Below are 20,372 nucleotides of genomic sequence, written 5' to 3' on the forward strand. Positions count from 1 at the left end.
AACCATTTAAGTTCAAAACTGCCATTTAAACCTCTAGGTTGAAGCGTTTTTAATTCATGTATCCACCACATTTCTTTCTTAGCTAATGCTGAGGCTGCATCATTCCTTCTCCAGTTCCCTTTTACATGGTCAATGATCTTAAAGCTTTCAATACTATCTGTGGAACAACTGTGTACCTCTTTACAATGTGCGGACAAACAATGATTCTCTGCACCTTTTTTAATATTCTTAAGGTGTTCGCCCATTCTGATTTTGAATGGACGACTTGTTCTCCCCACATATTGCTGTTGGCATTTACATTGTAACAAATATATTACATTGCTACTTCCACAGGTCAAGAATTGTTCAATCTTATTTTCCTTCTTAGTGCTATTGGAAACGAAAGAATCAATTCTATTACTTTCTTTACTTTTAACCCCTCGACATCCCACACATAACCCACATCGGTAAAAGCCTTTCAATTTTATTCTAGTGGTCATCGTTGGTTTAGGGGCAATGGCACTTTTTACTAACCGAGTTTTCAAGTTAGGTGCTCACTTATATATTACTTGTGGATTATCAGGCAATATTTTCTCTAAAATGGGATCTGTTTTTAAAATTCACCAATGTTTCTTCAAAGTGGCTTCAACCATCTTATATTCACTATTGTATGTAGTTACAAAAGGAATAATGTATTTATTTTCTCTTTCGATTTTGCTTGTTCAGCAACATATCTCTTATCTACTTTTTCTACTTCACTTAAAACCTGCTCTATATTATTTTGTTCATAACCGTTATTTAAAAATTGTTTTTTCATTATGAGGGATTGTTCTCTATACACTTCATCATCAGTGCAATTCCTCTTAAGACGTCTGAATTGACTCCCTGGGACACCCTGTAACCAACTAGGATGGTGGCTACTGTCCCTCCCTATAAAGGAATTACTATCCGTTGGCTTCGAGAAATTCTTTGTGCATATGTCTGAATCTTTTATGTATACTGATAAATCTTTATAATTGACCTGGGTCTCACTGTTCACAAACGTCAGGTGTACACCAAAGTCATTATCATTCAGTTTTTCTTGAAACCTCTTTAGGGAGTTCTCACCTCCTCTCCGTACAAAGATTATGTCATGTATATACTGATGGTATTGTACGAGATCCGCACCCAGCTCGCACCACACGAATTGCTCCTCCCAAAAATTCATGAATATATTTGCGAAGCTGGGTGCGAATCTCGTACCCATCGCGGCCCCAAGGCGCTGTATATAGTGAGTATCTTTAAAAAAGAAATGGTTGTTCTTCAAAATAAATTCTATACTCTCTAGTATGAACTTTTTTAATCCCACCTCTATATTTTAATTCTCTAAAGCATTTTCAACTGCCTGAAGACCACGATTGTGCTCTATAATGGAGTACAGTGATCCTACGTCTGCAGTCACTAAAATGTCACCTTGTTGCCAATGAATATCTTTCAATTTATTTATCACATTGGTGGTATCTTTCAAATACGCCTTACCCTTACATGCTATGGGTTGCAAATATGAGTCAATCAGCTGTGATAGGTTCGAGGTAATGGATTCCACCCCTGCTACATTAGGACGTAACGGGGGGTCTACCGCATCCTTATGGATTTTAGGTAGACCATAAATCACTGGGAGGGATAGATCCTCTATTTTCAGAAAATCTCGTTCCTTTTCTGTTATTACTCCCATCTCACAATATTTATCCACTAGAGTATATAAATCCTTTTTGATTCTATCTATAGGGTTTTTTCTTATAGTAGTATATGTAGAATTATCCGAGAGCATTGTTTTAACTTTATTTTCATACACTTCTGTATCTAAAATCACCACCCCGCCCCCCTTATCGGCGGGTTTGATGGTGATAAGAGAATTGTCTTGTAAGCTTTTTAAGGCCTCTCTCTCTCTTCTAGTCATATTTCCCTTTCTTCTCATACTCTTTTTTCTTTTTCCACTTTTATCATCTCTACTGCAGATTTCTTCTAGGTCCTTTAGAACCATTTTTCCAAATGTTTCTACTGCTGGACCTCTGCAATGCACAGGATTAAAGTTCGATTTCTTTTTAAATTTACTTTTCTGATCAATGCTCTCTATATTTTCCTCACCTTCTTTATAAAAAAACTTTTTTAATGAAATCTTTCTCAAGAATTTTTGTACATCCACAAACAAATCAAACTCTTTAGCCTTATTCGTGGGTGCAAATTTTAACCCTTTTCTTAATACACTCTCTTCCATCTCTGTCAATGATCTGATGGCGTCTCGACACAATCACAAGGTTCCGGTCTTCGGAGCAAGGACAAGGGATCCTCAAGCAGCATTCGTGGATGCGCTGGCGGTACCGTGGAGGTTTCGGCTGCCGTACATGTTCCCTCCGGTGTCACTCCTGCCCAGGGTAATTCGGAAGTTCAAGCAAGAAAAAGGAATTTTGCTTCTCATAGCTTCAGCGTGGCCCAGACGGCACTGGTTCTCAGACCTGCAAGGCCTATCGTCAGAGCGTCCATTTCTCTAACGTCCTAAGTGGATGCTGGGGACTCTGTAAGGACCATGGGGAATAGCGGCTCCGCAGGAGACTGGGCACAAAAGTAAAGCTTTAGAACTACCTGGTGTGCACTGGCTCCTCCCCCTATGACCCTCCTCCAAGCCTCAGTTAAGATTTTGTGCCCGAACGAGAAGGGTGCACACTAGGTGGCTCTCCTGAGCTGCTTAGTGAAAAGTTTAGTTTTAGGTGTTTTATTTTCAGTGAGACCTGCTGGCAACAGGCTCACTGCATCGAGGGACTAAGGGGAGAAGAAGCGAACTCACCTGCGTGCAGAGTGGATTGGGCTTCTTAGGCTACTGGACATTAGCTCCAGAGGGACGATCACAGGCCCAGCCATGGATGGGTCCCAGAGCCGCGCCGCCGGCCCCCTTACAGAGCCAGAAGACAGAAGAGGTCCGGAAAATCGGCGGCAGAAGACGCCCTGTCTTCAACAAGGTAGCGCACAGCACTGCAGCTGTGCGCCATTGCTCTCAGCACACTTCACACTCCGGTCACTGAGGGTGCAGGGCGCTGGGGGGGGGCGCCCTGAGACGCAATAAAAACACCTTGGATGGCAAAAAATGCATCACATATAGCTCCTGGGCTATATGGATGCATTTAACCCCTGCCAGAATACATAGAAAAACGGGAGATAAGGCCGCCGATAAGGGGGCGGAGCCTATCTCCTCAGCACACTGGCGCCATTTTCCCTCACAGCTCCGTTGGAGGGAAGCTCCCTGGCTCTCCCCTGCAGTCACTACACTACAGAAAGGGTTAAAAAAGAGAGGGGGGGCACTAATTAGGCGCAGTATTAATAAAACAGCAGCTATAAGGGGAAAAACACTTATATAAGGTTATCCCTGTATATATATAGCGCTCTGGTGTGTGCTGGCAAATTCTCCCTCTGTCTCCCCAAAGGGCTAGTGGGGTCCTGTCCTCTATCAGAGCATTCCCTGTGTGTGTGCTGTATGTCGGTACGTTTGTGTCGACATGTATGAGGAGAAAAATGATGTGGAGACGGAGCAGATTGCCTGTAATAGTGATGTCACCCCCTAGGGGGTCGACACCTGAGTGGAGATGGCAGATATAGACGCCGACACGGATACTGACTCCAGTGTCGACGGTGAAGAGACAAATGTGACTTCCAGTAGGGCCACACGTTACATGATGGAGGCAATAAAAAAATGTTTTACACATTTCTGATAATACGAGTACCACCAAAAAGGGGTATTATGTTCGGTGAGGAAAAACTACCTGTAGTTTTCCTGAATCTGAGAAATTAAATGATTTGTGTGATGATGCGTGGGTTTCCCCCGATAACAACTGATAATTTCTAAAATGTTATTGGCATTATATCCTTTCCCGCCAGAGGTTAGGGTGCGTTGGGAAACACCCCCTAGGGTGGATAAAGCGCTCACACGCTTGTAAGGGCTCTACCCTCTCCTGAGATGGCCGCCCTTAAGGATCCTGCTGATAGAAAGCAGGAGGGTATCCTAAACTGTATTTACACACATACTGGTGTTATACTGCGACCAGCAATCGCCTCAGCCTGGATGTGCAGTGCTGGGTTGGCGTGGTCGGATTCCCTGACTGAAAATATTGATACCCTAGATAGGGACAGTATATTTTTGCCTATAGAGCATTTAAAAGATGCATTTCTATATATGCGTGATGCACAGCGGAATATTTGCCGACTGGCATCAAGTCTAAGTGCGTTGTCCATTTCTACCAGTAGAGGGTTATGGACACGACAGTGGTCAGGTGATGTGGTTTTCAAACGGCATTTGGAACATGAGAAGACGCCGTATTATCAGGCGCAGTCTTTTCGTGGACAAGCGGGCAAAAGGTTCCTCATTTCTGCCCCGTGACAGAGGGAGAGGAAAAAGGCTGCAGAAATCAGCCAGTTCCCAGGAACAGAAACCCTCTCCCGCCTCTGCCAAGCCCTCAGTATGACGCTGGGGCTTTACAAGCAGAATCAGGCACGGTGGGGGGCCCGTCTCAATGAATTTCAGCGCGCAGTGGGCTCACTCGCAAGTAGACCCCTGGATCCTTCAGGTGATATCTCAGGGGTACAAATTGGAATTTGAGACGTCTCCCCCTCGCCGTTTCCTAAAGTCGGCTTTACCGATGTCTCCTTCTGACAGGGAGACAGTTTTGGAAGCCATTCACAAGCTGTATTCCCAGCAGGTGATAATCAAGGTACCCCTCCTGCAACAGAGAACGGGGTATTATTCCACACTGTTGTGGTACCGAAGCCGGACGGCTCGGTGAGACCGATTCTAAATCTAAAATCTTTGAACACTTACATACAGAGGTTCAAATTCAAGATTGAGTCACTCAGAGCAGTGATTGCGAACCTGGAAGAAGGGGACTACATGATGTCTCGGGACATCGAGGATGCTTACCTTCATGTCCAAATTTACCCTTCTCACCAAGGGTACCTCAGGTTTATGGTACAGAACTGTCACTATCAGTTCAGACGCTGCCGTATGGATGGTCCACGGCACCCCGGGTCTTTACCAAGGTAATGGCCGAAATTATGATATTCCTTCGAAGGAAGGGAATTTTAGTTATCCCTTACTTGGACGATTCCCTGATAAGGGTAAGATCCAGGGAACAGTTGGAGGTCGGTGTAGCACTATCTCAGGTAGTGTTGCGGCAGCACGATTGGATTCTCAAATATTCCAAAATCGCAGCTGGTTCCGACGACTCGTCTTCTGTTCCTAGGGATGATCCTGGACACAGTCCAGAAAAAGGTGTTTCTCCCGGAGGAGAAAGCCAGGGAGTTATCCGAGCTAGTCAGGAACCTCCTAAAACCGAGCCAAGTCTCAGTGCATCAATGCACAAGGGTTCTGGGTAAAATGGTGGCTTCCTACGAAGCAATCCCATTCGGCAGATTCCACGCAAGAACTTTCCAGTGGGACCTGCTGGACAAATGGTCCGGGTCGCATCTTCAGATGCATCAGCGGATAACCCTGTCACCAAGAACAAGGGTGTCCCTCCTGTGTTGGTTGCAGAGTGCTCATCTTCTAGAGGGCCGCAGATTCGGCATTCAGGACTGGGTCCTGGTGACCACTGATGCCAGCCTGCGAGGCTGGGGAGCAGTCACACAGGGAAGGAATTTCCAGGGCTTATGGTCAAGCCTGGAGACATCACTTCACATAAATATCCTGAAGCTAAGGGCCATTTACAATGCTCTAAGCTTAGCAAGACCTCTGCTTCAAGGTCAGCCGGTGTTGATCCAGTCGGACAACATCACGGCAGTCACCCACGTAAACAGACAGGGTGGCACAAGAAGCAGGAGGGCAATGGCAGAAGCTGCAAGGATTCTTCGCTGGGCGGAAAATCATGTGATAGCACTGTCAGCAATTCCGGGAGTGGACAACTGGGAAGCAGACTTCCTCAGCAGACACGACCTCCACCCGGGAGAGTGGGGACTTCACCCAGAAGTCTTCCACATGATTATAAACCGTTGGGAAAAACTCGACAGGTATTGCACCAGGTCAAGGGACCCTCAGGCAATAGCTGTAGACGCTCTGGTAACACCGTGGGTGTACCAGTCAGTGTATGTGTTCCCTCATCTGCCTCTCATACCCAAGGTACTGAGATTGATAAGATGGAGAGGAGTAAGCACTATATTCGTGGCTCCGGATTGGCCAAGAAGGACTTGGTAACCGGAACTTCAAGAGAGGCTCACGGAGGATCCGTGGCCTCTACCTCTAAGAAGGGACCTGCTCCAGCAAGGACCCTGTCTGTTCCAAGACTTACCGCGGCTGCGTTTGACGGCATGGCGGTTGAACGCCGGATCCTGAAGGAAAAAAGGCATTCCGGATGAAGTCATCCCTATCCTGATCAAAGCCAGGAAGGATGTAACCGCAAAACATTATCACCGCATTTGGCGAAAATATGTTGCGTGGTGCGAGGCCAGTAAGGCCCGACGGAGGAAATTCAACTGGGTCGATTCCTACATTTCCTGCAAACAGGAGTGTCTATGGGCCTGAAATTGGGGTCCATTAAGGTTCAAATTTCGGCCCTGTCAATTTTCTTCCGAAAAGAACTAGCTTCAGTCCCTGAAGTTCAGACGTTGTAAAAGGGGTACTGCATATACAGCCTCCTTTTGTGCCTCCAGTGGCACCTTGAGATCTCAATGTAGTTTTTTGGGTTCCAAAAGTCACATTGGTTTGAACCACTTAAATATGTGGAGTTAAAATATCTCACATGGAAAGTGGTCATGCTGTTGGCCCTGGCCTGGGCCAGGTGCGTGTCAGAATTGGCGGCTTTATCCTGTAAAAGCCCTTATCTGATTTTCCATTCGGACAGGGCGGAATTGAGGACTCGTCCTCAGTTTCTCCCTAAGGTGGTTTCAGCGTTTCACTTGAACCAACCTATTGTGGTGCCTGCGGCTACTAGGGACTTGGAGGACTCCAAGTTGCTAGACGTTATCAGGGCCCTGAAAATATATGTTTCCAGGACGGCTGGAGTCAGAAAATCTGACTCGCTGTTTATCCTGTATGCACCCAACAAGCTGGGTGCTCCTGCTTCTAAGCAGACTATTGCTCGTTGGATTTGTAGTACAATTCAGCTTGCACATTCTGTGGCAGGCCTGCCACAGCCAAAAATCTGTAAATGCCCACTCCACAAGGAAGATGGGCTCATCTTGGGCGGCTGCCCGAGGGGTCTCGGCTTTACAACTTTGCCGAGCAGCTACTTGGTCAGGAGCAAATACGTTTGTAAAATTCTACAAAATTGATACCCTGGCTGAGGAGGACCTGGAGTTCTCTCATTTGGTGCTGCAGAGTCATCCGCACTCTCCCGCCCGTTTGGGAGCTTTGGTATAATCCCCATGGTCCTTACGGAGTCCCCAGCATCCACTTAGGACGTTAGAGAAAATAAGAATTTACTTACCGATAATTCTATTTCTCGTAGTCCGTAGTGGATGCTGGGCGCCCATCCCAAGTGCGGATTGTCTGCAATACTGGTACATAGTTATTGTTACCAAAAAATCGGGTTATTGCTGTAGTGAGCCATCTTTTCTAGAGGCTCCTCTGTTATCATGCTGTTAACTGGGTTTAGATCACAAGTTATACGGTGTGATTGGTGTGGCTGGTATGAGTCTTACCCGGGATTCAAAATCCTTCCTTATTGTGTACGCTCGTCCGGGCACAGTATCCTAACTGAGGCTTGGAGGAGGGTCATAGGGGGAGGAGCCAGTGCACACCAGGTAGTTCTAAAGCTTTACTTTTGTGCCCAGTCTCCTGCGGAGCCGCTATTCCCCATGGTCCTTACGGAGTCCCCAGCATCCACTACGGACTACGAGAAATAGAATTATCGGTAAGTAAATTCTTATTTTCTACTTCCACAACTCCCAGACCTCCTCGTTCAGGGCCCCTGTGTCTACCAGGACCTAACCCGGCTGTCTTTGACGGCGTGGCTCTTGAAGCTTCCGTCTTAAGGGCTAAAGGGTTTTCTGAGGCAGTCATTCAAACTATGTTGCGGGCCCGGAAACCGGCTTCGGCTCGGATTTACTATAGGGTCTGGCATTCTTACTTTGTTTGGTGCGCATCTAATGATTATGATGCTTCCAAGTTTAGTATAGCCAAGTTGTTAGCTTTTCTTCAGCAGGGCCTGGACTTAGGCCTGCGTCTGGCCTCCCTCAAGGTTCAAATATCTGCCTTCTTGGTGTGGTTTCAGAGAAAAATTGCGACCTTACCTGATGTGCATACCTTTACTCAGGGCGTGTTGCGTATCCAACCTCCCTATGTCCCGCCTGTGGCTCCTTGGGACCTGTCGGTGGTTTTGGAGGCGTTACAAGAGTCTCCGTTTGAACCTCTTGGTTCAGCTGACCTTAAGTGGCTTTCCCTTAAGGTGGTGTTTCTGCTGGCTATTGCTTCAGCTAGAAGAGTGTCAGATTTGGGTGCTTTGTCCTGTAGTTCCCCATATCTGATATTTCACCGTGAGCGGGCGGTTCTTAGGACTCGTCCCGGCTATCTAACTGAGGTGGTTTCTTCGTTCCACCTTAATCAGGAGATTGTAGTTCCGGCACTTGTTCTCCTGATCTGTCTTCCAAAGAGCTGTCTTTGGATGTGGTACGGGCTCTCCGTATCTATGTGAAGAGAACTGCTCCTGTTAGGAAATCGGATTCTCTTTTTGTTGTGTTTGGGTTTCACAAACGTGGCTGGCCTGCTCACAAGCAAACTCTGGCCAGATGGATTAGAATGGTGATTGCACATGCTTATGTGAAGGCGGGTCTCTCTGCTCCTGATCACATTAAGGCCCATTCTGCTCGGTCTGTTGGACCTTCTTGGGCGGTCCAACGTGGTGCGACCCTTGAACAATTGTGCAAGGTGGCTACGTGGTCCTTGTGAACACGTTCATAAGGTTCTATGCCTTCGATACTGCCGCTTCCCAGGATGCTTCCTTTGGACGCCGGGTTCTTGTGCCCGCTACAGTGCGTCCCCTCCCATAAGGAACTGCTTTAGGACATCCCCATTGTCCATTCCTTGTGGAGCCCAGTGTACCCCGCAGCAGAAAACGAGTTTTATGGTAAGACCTTACCTTTGTTTAAACTCTGCGAGGTACACTGGGCTCCACAAGGCGCCCACCCTGACGCACTTAGCTTCTTTGGGTTGGTATGCCATTAGCCGCTGACACGTCTCAGTGTTGTGGCTACTAACCGTTGTCGTCTCTTTTCCTGCTACTGCATTGGACTGGTTAGCTAAAAACTGAGATCCTGTGCAGGGAAGCGGGGTGATATAGGAGTCGGCGCTATGCATTCTGGGAACAGTCAAAGCTTTGAGCCTGTTGGTGCCTCGGATCAAGATCCTACTCTACACCCCGTTGTCCATTCCTTGTGGAGCCCAGTGTACCCCGCAGCAGAAATATATATATATATATATATATATATAAAATTACAAGTCTTGGAGTGCGCCTCCTTCTTCTGTACATGTAAGTGGGGCTACCGTATCCCAGGAGGGCTGCCCTGTTGGAGTGCCGGGTTTGGATTGGACTACAGATATCAGTGACGTGCGGTGGGGTGAGGCAGGTGAGGCAGAGCCTTTCCTGTCATACTAACGTTTGAGCCAGAGTTTTGACTGCATAAAGTATATGAAAACTACAAAGAATATGTTAGAAATATCTTTGCCTTATTCTAATCATTTTTATAGCCAAAACTCTGGAGTAAAAAGTCTATGATAGGTGAGGCAGTGCCTCACCTGTGTATCTTTTCTGCACATATCTGATCAAAACTCACCAAAAGAGTTTTAACAAAGGTAAGTTCTTACCATAAAACTCGTTATAAACACACATATATAGACCACTGAAAGAAAATGGATTGGGACACAAATCCTCTTTATACCACATGCATGCAGTTAACTTGAGAGCCCATTGTTATTCAGTTATAATTCCCTTTATTAAATAACACATTTCAATATACTGCCATACCCAGGATTCAAACCTATAACCTGTTGAATTGTAATCAAACACACTACTTTATTGAGCTATTTGATCCTGCATAAAAACACTATATGAAGCTACTGGTACTTTGTAAAAAAATAATCAGCATTGCAGTTGAGCAGATCTATGTAGTGTGCAGCCACACATCCAGGGCCAGATGTACTAAGCTTGAAAAGTGATAAATATCACTGTGATAAAGCACCAGCCAATCGGCTCCTAACTGTCATTTTTGAAACACAGCCTGTGACATGGCAGTTAGGAGCCGATTGGCTGGTGCTTTATCACAGTGATATTTATTACTTTTCAAGCTTAGTACATCTGGCCCCCAATCTCTTGCAGCCACACACTGAGCTGCAATGCTGCTCATTTTTTCACAAAGTACAAGGTAAGCTTTAAATCAGAGGTGGGGAACCTCAGGCACGGGGGCCGTATAAGGCCCGCAAAGCCACTTGATCCGGCCCTCCCAGGCTCACCTAACCAAGGGAGATGCCGGGCGCCCACTGAGATTTTGTTACTAGCGGGCGCCCGGCTTCTTCCCCTCAGCAGCAGCCGGAGGCAGGAGCTCACTCCTGAGCTCTGGCTTCCGGCTCTGGCAATGTGCGTGTGCTGCTGTGCAGTGCTATGGGAGAGATGTCATGACGTCTCTCCCATAGTTCTGAGGAGCGGGCAGCCAGGCAGAGGGCAAGGGTACAGAAGCAGGAGCGGGGCTGGTGAGTATTGTGTTTTTTCTTTCTTTTAATGTTTGTGTGTGTGTAAGCGGCACTACTAGGGGTCATATCTAATGGGGGCATATCTACTGGGGGCAGGCTAATCTTTAAGTTGATAATTTTTGTATGGCCCCCAAAGAATTTTATAAATATCCAAATGGCCCTTGGTAGAAAAAAGGTTCCCCGCCCCTGCTTTAAATAGTTAAAATTATCTAGCTTACAATTATCTACCTTTCTATGCAAGGGCAGATAGCTCAATAAATATTTGTCTGACTGCAATGCCACAGGCAATGGGTTCGAATACTGAGTATGTCAGCATCTTGAAATTTAATAAAGGACAATGTGACTGAATAACAAAGAAATCTTAAGTTGAGTTCATGAATGTTGTATAGGTATTAGCGACAGAAGGGGTCAAGGTATGAGACAGCGGCAGTCAGGAGATGCTGGGCTTTAAAAAGGGTGGAAGCGGCAAGTGATAGTAATTAAAACAGATAATTGACAAGTGCTGCCAACAGCTCCCCCTACCCTCCAGCCCTATGGTTACAGATGTCTGCAAGGCCTATTCCTAGGGAAAGGACTAGCACACTGAAATAACATCTAATCTTATTATGTCCACTATTATTTCTCTACTTCTTTGCTCTATCATTTCCTAAGTGCACAGTTATACGTTACTATCAGGACTTTGCACCTCAGAACAGGGAAAATCAATTCAAGAGCAAAAAAAAGGAAAAGTATTCTGAAATAGAGGATATCTATCAGTGTTCTTGAGCTCAGAGCCATCTTTCTGGCTCTTTTGGATGCTCAGTTCATTCTGGCCGGCTAGTTCATATTAATTTGGACAACACCACAGCGGTGGCATATATAAATCATAATGGCAGAACAAATAGTGCTGCAGCGATGGCATAGGCAGCCCAATTCTTTTCCTGGGTGGCAACCTTGGTTCTAGCGTTACTGGCGGTGTTCATCCTGGGTGTGAAAAAAATGGGAAGCAGACTTTCTCGGCAGAACCACGTTTCACCAAGGGGAGTGTTCTCTCTATCCAGAGGTCCTCAAACAGTTAGTTTGGAAGTGGTGCCTTCCAAAAGTGGAAAGAGTCTGGAACAAGGAGGAACATATCTAACTTTTCATCATAGATGGTTAGCTTGGCAATGTAGAGAGTGGTGTAGGAAGAGACGGTGGCTGTAAGGTCCAAAACTATCAGTACTTAGTTACTCAGCAGATTGGACCACTAGATCTAGAGATAGGACTAGCCTTGGACAGGACACACTTTAGTAACTGGACCTTTCCCAGGACAGAGTCCATGCTGGCACCGCGGGTAGGCCAGATTCCTGACAGATCTCATGGCCTCTTGAATATAAGGTTTCACGGTTCTGTGCCAGATCCAGGGACCCGCTGCCTTTTGCAGCAAGTGCCATGGCGCTTCGGTGGGACTTTCGTCTAGCGTATCTGTTTCTTTCAACCTCAGTGTTGCCTCTAAGGCATCTAAGACCAATGAGTAATGGTGATCCTAGTGGCTCCAGACTGGCCATGCAGGTTGCAGTATGCCGACATACTGAAACTGTCGGCAGGTTCCGGGTGGCGTCTTCCATGTCATCCAGACCTGCTACAACAAGGTCCGTTTCTGCACGAGGACCTTCCTTGGTTGGCTTTAACAGCCTGGCTTTTGAGACAGAGCTTTTGAAAACTTAAGGATTCTCTTCCTCAGAAGTCAGCACTATGCTATGAGGTAGAAAACCGGTTTCATCATGCAATTACGAGTATGAGTATGTGGTGTGAACAGGGACCGGTTCATCCATCCATCCTTGTTTTGTCTCCCTCGGTTTTTGGCCTTCTTTCAGGGAGGTTTGGACACTGTTTTAAAAGTTTGTTCTTTGAAAGTACTGATTTTCGCCCTGTCAAGTTTCTTACAAAGGTGTTTGGCCCTTCTTTCAGAGGCCCAAACCTTTTTACTGGGTGTGCTGCGTATTCAACCACCGAAATGGTGGTGCTTTGGGATCTTAATCTGGTCCTATCAGCTCTCAAACAGGTCCCATTTGAGTCTCGAGAATCAGCGGACCTTCTGTTCATTACTGGGAAGCTGGATTTCCTTACAGCTATTGCCACAGCTCGACATGTTCCCAAGTTAGGAGTTTTGTCTTGCAATCCGTTTTTTCTCTCGACTTCCATGACAATAGCGGTGGTTCTCCATACAGTCCATATGTTCCAGTGGAAAGTTGTTTTCTGCTTTTCACTTAAACTAGGAAGTTATCGTCCAGTTTGTCCTCCTTCAGCCACTTCCTGGGACTGGGATGATTTGGCTGCTTTAGACGTAGTTCGAGCTCTGCGGATTTGCTTGTACAAGACTTCTGCTGATCTGCATACAGATTCTTTGCATGTACTTTATAATGCACATAAATGTGGTTGGCCGGCTGCTTCAAAGCAGACCATTGCATATTGGATCTGCTCATACATCACTTGAGCCTATTCTAGTACAGGGCGAGCAGCCCCAGACCGGGTGTCAGCGCATTCCGCTAGGGCGTAGGCGACACAGAGCTTCGATGGAACAGGTCTGTTGTGCCGCTACCTGGTCCTCTGTCCACACAGTATACGGTCAGCATACCGCTTGTCGGGATCCCAGCTTTCACAATACTGACGCCAGGATCCCGACTGGGGCACCATACCGCCGCCGGTATACCAGCGAGTTAGGTGATTCCCCCTCTATGGGTGTCCACGACACCCATAGAGGTAGAATAGGCTTCGTTGCGCTCGCCTCCTTGCTGGTATTCATCCGCTCAGGATGCCGATATCTGTATACTGACCATCGGTATCCCGTGTGGCGGGATACCATACTGATCCCGTCCACACGTTTACTCATCTTTATGTACATCAGGTCTCACACTTCAATTTTTGGATACAATCAGGGCTTTATAACAATTTTGGTAGTGTAGTTGCTATCTTTTCAACATGTAGGCAAAGAGAAGATAGTACAGCTACCTTAAGCTTTTTATTTTGTTTTGGACACATACTTTACTGGTTTGTTTGCTGTTTTCCACATGCTCATTCCTTATATAAAATACACATTTATTTCATAAATATGCATTATTTCCTCAATCCGCCTGGCACACATGAATGTTTTGTATTTGTATATAGATGTGTACATAAGTCACCTTGATATAGATATTTGCACTTACTCAAATTCACCTCTCTTTACGTATAATTTTCAATCTCTGCCAATAAGCTGATGAACATTTAACACCGTCAGTAGCACAGTAATGTGCACACCGTCTGTCTGTTATGCCCTTTTCCTTTGATTGTATGTAGTTTCATAGTCTTTTACTAGAATAATGTAGACATGCTCATGTACTCTTATTGCCACGAATGACATCACTGCCTCTGTTTGTGTGATGTATATACTGTATTAGGGAATCAGCTAATACCCCGGATAGTGAGTAAAGCACAGCAGCATACCCGAGAGGTTTACACGTTGGATAAACAACCAGAGCTACGCTAGACGCGTTTCAGACATAAAGTCCTTCTTCAGTAGCGCATGCTCAAGTTCACAAGGCTGTCCTTATATACCCCCAAAAACTATAGGTGCTAACAGGTGAACCTGTATAGCACCCATCGTCATCATCCACAGGTCTTGCTTGCCTGGCGCGGCCGGAAACCGGAAGTCGCATGACGATTTGCGTTCCATTTCACTGGAAATGGTCTTTCTGCGTTCCGAAGTCTGTTTCACATATTGGGATCCCGGAAACATATCCCATCCAGCGATTAACTTCTTTGTATATTCGGTCAGCACGGCAGGATCCCCCACCCCCAGCGGTTGCAGACAATGGCAGCTGCTGGTAAGTGTAAATCATCACCCCCAAGCCACCCCCAGAACCCCCCTGTGTACCTGGCAGCTGTCCGGGCTCTAAAACCTAAAGTCGCGATGTTACCGATGTTTTGATGGTCACAATGTTCCTGATCGATGTTTAAAAAATTCTAATTATTTTTGTTACTAAAATCATTTTGGATAGGGTTAAATTCATGTTCTTCACGTAATTCACTCATAAGAAAACCCGACAATTTCTGAGCAGTTTTTTTTTTTTTTTTTAAATTATCAGTTACTGTAAGTGGTTAAGAGTCTTGTGAGATACAGAGGAAAGGGGTAAGAAACAACGCATGAAGTTACAAAATAAGCTTTTTTTTTAATCATACATTTACAGGTTAAGTATCCATATCCAAAATGCTTGGGACTAGAAGTATTTTGGATATTGGATTTTTCCGTATTTTAGAATAATTGCATACCATAATGAGATATTGTGTCAATAGGATCCAAGTCTAAGCACAGAATGCATTTATGTTTCATATACACCTTATACACACAGCCTGAAGGTATTTTTAGCCAATATTTTTTAATAACTTTGTGCATTAAACAAAGGTGTGTACATACACACAATTCATTTATGTTTCATATACACCTTATACACACAACCTGAAGGCCATTTAATACAATATTTTTAATAACTTTATGTATAAAACAAAGTTTGTGTACATTGAGCCATCAAAAAACAAAGATTTCACTGTCTCACTCTCACTCAAAAAATTCTGTATTTCGGAATATTTGTATATGGGATACTCAACCTGTACTACTATTTGTAAATTATGTATTACATATAAGCAATTTACAATATTAATATATTCCGTAGCATTGTACAAAAATAGAATTACAAACAGTGATTACAGATTGCTGAAAAAGCTGGACACCTAAATGTTGTGTGTCTGTCCGCCCATCATCAGCCCAGTTCTGCCTCCTTCTGTTCAGATGAGACTTTCCAAATAATTTTGAAGTGCCTTTTTGTCTGAGAACATCCTATAAGTGCATTTTATTTATTCAGACTTGTTTTTACAAATACTTCCAAATACTCATACTTACTATGACTCTGTTCTTCTTTACTTTCTAGTTATATTTGTTTCTCTGTTACATCCTGGGAATTGTTCTGTACACTACAGCAGCAATTGTTAATTTGGGCCAGTACTTTATGTAGTCTTCTTGGGAGAAAATACATCTAGGTGTAGATTTACTGATCATTGCCGCTTCGACCAGTAGTGTTAAAATGCCCGTTTTAAACCTAATTGGCAGATTTGAAAAAACACACCTTAGAAATACCCCTTTTCCACTTACGAGCACGGGTCGCAGCCGGGAGCTTGACACGGGAGCTGCCCCCTGCTGCGACCCGTGCTCGGCCCCTTTCCCATCAGCAGTCACAACCCGGCATATGCCGGGTTGGTGACGCTTCTAGTGACGCGGCAGGGGCGGCGCAGGGAGATCACATGATCTCCCAGCGCCGCCCTTCCGTACAGTGTAAACGGGAGCCGTGTCGCATCGACATGGCTCCCGTTTACACTACAACCCTACCCGGAACATTCCCATGTCCTACCCAGGTAAATAGCTGGGTAGGATTCACGGGTCACTTGATCCGGGTTTACCCTTTTCCACTTGCAAAAAACACGGGTAAATGCGCGCCCCCGTGCATTTACCCGTGTTTTTTGAGCTAGTGGAAAAGGGGTATTAATCTACCCTTTAGAATTTACACTCTACATATCAAGTCATAGTTAATTTATTTCATTTGTGTCAATGCAATGTAATGAAACTACGCAAGTATACACCCTATTAGTATTAGAACATTTAGATAACTTTTATCTTTGTTACCCACACGGTATGTCTTTCTGTCCCATTTTACAGTCTCGAGGCAGCCAGCATTGGGTTCGTCATCATCATCGACAGACGGAAGGATAAATGGAGCTCAGTCAAAGCATCTCTGACTCGTATAGCTGTAAGTGCAACATTCCCACACTACATTTAAAAGAAAGAGCATAACAAGGAATCAGCCAGTGTCATATCACACTGCCTTTATTCATGCATGATGAGCACACAAAAGGTCTACATGTCAACTGGTGGAGGTCTTATTTTTCCAAGCCTTCAGGTCCTGCAGTCAGTGCGTGCTTTTGGTATATCACGAAACACTATTAACTGTATCTATGGATCAGACATACAGCATTTAAATTCCTAGTCTAGATATAGATAACCCAGCTGGAACAGCATTCATGCATTGAAGATTTTCATTGTGGACTTCGGCTGAAAAACCTTAAGATAGTGCTTGAGAAATGCTGTGACTGTGTTTGAGAAACATGGTTAGGAAATGGTTAGTTACTTTCTCCCATCCTCAAGACTCTCCTCTGACCCCAGTGTGGTGAGTCTTTAATACATAGTATGTTTGGTGTAGACAATACTAAAAACGAATTAGCGATAACAAAGCTACCTACTGTATAGCTTGGAACAGAATGACAAGTTAGAATATGTTTGAGACTGATGAAGGACAGTTACAGATAATTTTACCATGCAAAAATAAACCATTGGAATTAAATAATAGCTAGTCAGATGCATGAACTTTTCATACAGAGTGGTGCCTGACACCATCATTATTCTGTATCAGTTTGGCAAGGAGCATTTCATGCTGAGAAAATATTTTCTGTGCTTTCTGTGCTGATTAAACAGTAAGATATAGGAGCATATACACTTTAGGAAAATTCACTTGTTTCCCATACATAGACAAAAAATTAAATGTATAATTGAGCATACCATGTTAACATGGTTACATATGTATCATCACTCATATATCTCCTGAATAGTATAGTGACCAGCCTTCCTTTTTTCATAAAAAGTTCATAGTAGAAGGGACAATAATCCTATTCAAAGAATGAACGCAATAGTGTAGACACCCACTTATAGGGAAGCGTCTGAACGCTTCTGGGGAAAAACCCAATAGGGTTTGAAATGCATTAAGCGGTGTGGCTTGCTTTTACCATTGGAAACAGAGGAATCTTACCTGGACTTACCTACTGGCGAACAATTGAGTATCCGGAACTCTGTGGGACCCCTAGAATTATATTGTCCGATGAGTATACATGTGAACCTCTGCTACCAGTGATTTGTTATATGTTTTTTATTTATGAACATTTGTGAGTGCATCTAATACATAATTAAATATTTTCCCTATAAGTGGGTGTCTGAACTATTGCGTTCATTCTATTTCTCTTACGTCCTAGAGGATGCTGGAGTCCACATTAGTACCATGGGGTATAGAAGGGTCCACTAGGAGCCACTGGCACTTTAAGAGTTTAATAGTGTGGGCTGGCTCCTCCCTCTACAGCAGGCTTTTTCAACCAGTGTGCCGTGGCACACTAGTGTGCCGCGACCAGTTGCAAGGTGTGCCGCGGAGCCAGAGCAGCTTCCTGCACCTTCAGAGTGAACTGTTGGCCCGTGCTCTTCTTAGAGGATCAGTCGTGCTCTGGCCGTGACCTATGCCTTGAAGACGCAGCAGTGTGATATCATAGGTCACAGCCGCCGTGTCTCACCACCCAGCCAGCCCACCCGCCTGCATACACATCTTCCAGTTCCTGTCTGTATACACAGCTTTCCTTGCCAACCCACATCCACACCTGCTCGCCCGCCCGCTGATCAGTATTCGCAGCACTCCACTATGAACAATCCCCGCCACTGAGAGACAGGGAGGAGGACAGCTGACCGGTAGGAGCTAATATTTGTTATTTTGTTTCTCCTGTGGGGAACAATAGGATTTATGTGAGGAGAATAAGGATTTATGGATTTATGGGGGGGAACAATGTGCATTATTCATGTGGGGAGCAATAGGATTTATGTGGGGAGCAATGTGATTGATTTATGTGTGAGCAATATGATTTATGTGGGGAGCAATGTGATTGATTTATGTGGGGAGCAATAGGATTTATGTAGTGAGCAACATGATTTATGTGGGGAGCAACGTGATTGTTTTTTCTGTGTAGGCCAATGTATGTGTGGATTTTTTTTTACTGTGAGGGCCAATGTGTGTTTTTTGTTTTATTCTGTGGGGAACTGATGGTGTGCCTTGGCAATTTTAAAATATTGTTCGGTGTGCCGCGAGTAAAAAAAGGTTGAAAATCACTGCTCTACAGTATGTCCCTCCTTCCAGACTCAGTTTACAAAATGTGCCTGGAGTAGCCGGTCACAGCTAGGGGAGCTCCATAGGAGTTTTTCTAGTTTTGTTGTTTCTTATTAAAGTTAGGCACAGGGAGGCTGCTGGCAATAGCCTCCCTGCTTCGTGGGACTTACGGGGGGAGTAGTGTCCAACCCTGAGAGGTTAATGTCCACTATCTCCGCTGACAGGACATTGAGCTCCTGAGGGTGATGATCGTTAGCCGCCCGAGGCGACCACTCACTCCCGCAGCATGCCGCCACCCCCTAACAGAGCCAGAAGATTTCAGTGGCAAGTGAGTCACCGGCCCCCACAGCAAGCGGGGAGCCAGTGTGAAGATGGCGACAACAGGGTGGGAGCGCAGTACTAACTGCGCTCCAGAGGCTCAGCAGTACACAGTGCGGCGCTATGAAGGGCGCCCTGAGCCAGCGCTTATACCCTACACTGGTCACCAAGGCTGTCAGGTACCTCGGTAATGCTGCCAGCACATTTCCTCAGGCCAGTATAAAGAAGTGAATAGCGCGAAGCAGCGCCATGTTCAGGGGGCGGAGCTTCTCCTCAGAGGGGACCCAGCAGCGTTCAGCGCCATTTTCCTGCCTGCAGATCCAGTACAGAGACGCTGACAGGGAAAGTTGTCCCTCCAAGCAACTCCAGCTATCCTGTGCAGTACCAGGGGGTTGTAGAAGGGGGGGAGGCTGTAAAATTACTGTATAGTCTATTAAGGTACACAGTCAGCGCCAGGGAGTTGTATATATCTACCTTTGGAAGCGCTGTGTGTGTGCTGGCTCCAAGCTCTGTGTTTCTCTGTGGTATACTTGGGGGGAAGCTGTGTCTGACATTTTCCTGTGTGTGTGTGTGGGTGTTTGTTTCTCACATAGCCATGTCTAGGGACTCTGTGTCTTATGCTGTAGAGGACATTTCCTCTCAGGAGGGATCCATTCCATGTACACAGGAATGTAATGGTTTGTCTCAGATCCCTATTACTGAGCCTGAGTGGTTGACCTCTATTAAGGGAATGATCTCTCAGATCTCTACTAGGGTAGCTCAGACTGAGTCTATGGCAGTTTGGTCAGGTTCTGTCTCTATTTCTTCAAAATCCCCTAGCATATATCCACAAAAACGTGCACTTGCCCAGATTATGCAAGATGTCACAGGTACCGACTCTGACACGGCTGACAGTGATGGGGTTGTGCTGAGGGGGGCGGCATCCCTGGCTAAGGGGGTGCAGCTCATGATTAAGGCTATTAGAGATGTGGTGGAATCCATGAAGGACCTGGGTACGCTGACTGCAAGGGTATCTTCCATGTCTGTCTGAGTTCGCAGGGGTCTCTGGCTACGCCTATAGTCTGCATACGCGGAATCCAGGAGAAGTGTGGAGAATCTACCCTACACAGGTCAGGCTCTATTTGGGGAAGCATTGGATGCGTGGATTTTCATGGCAACCGCGGGTAAGTCACCTTTTCTTCCCTCAGCTACGCCTTCTACGAAGAAACCCTTTTCTTCATCTGCATCGCAGTCCTTTCGGACCGCTAAGACAAAAAAGTCCAAGCCTCCTACCACCTTCTTTAGAAGTGGTCGTGCAAAATCCAAAAAGCCTGCACCCGCAGGCTCCCAGGACTAGAAACCGGCTTCTGGTTCCTCAAAATCCTCAGCATGACGGTGGTCCGCGAAGCCTGGAAGATGGGCTGGTGGGT

The 20,372-nt window shown here is 45.5% G+C and overlaps 1 protein-coding gene across 5 annotated transcripts in view; it reads left to right on the forward strand.

Moving 5' to 3' along the window:
* MCF2L2 (MCF.2 cell line derived transforming sequence-like 2) overlaps window positions 1-20,372 on the forward strand; it is a 1,017,734-nt gene that overhangs the window by 228,253 nt on the left and 769,109 nt on the right. For all 5 annotated transcript variants that reach the window (XM_063916343.1, XM_063916344.1, XM_063916345.1 and 2 more), the window contains exon 4: window positions 16,389-16,479. In XM_063916343.1, the coding sequence (XP_063772413.1) occupies window positions 16,389-16,479 (91 nt within the window). The remainder of the gene's footprint in view (window positions 1-16,388; window positions 16,480-20,372) is intronic.

This window comes from Pseudophryne corroboree, chromosome 4 (assembly GCF_028390025.1).
Source record: "Pseudophryne corroboree isolate aPseCor3 chromosome 4, aPseCor3.hap2, whole genome shotgun sequence".
NCBI classification, from domain to species: domain Eukaryota; kingdom Metazoa; phylum Chordata; class Amphibia; order Anura; family Myobatrachidae; genus Pseudophryne; species Pseudophryne corroboree.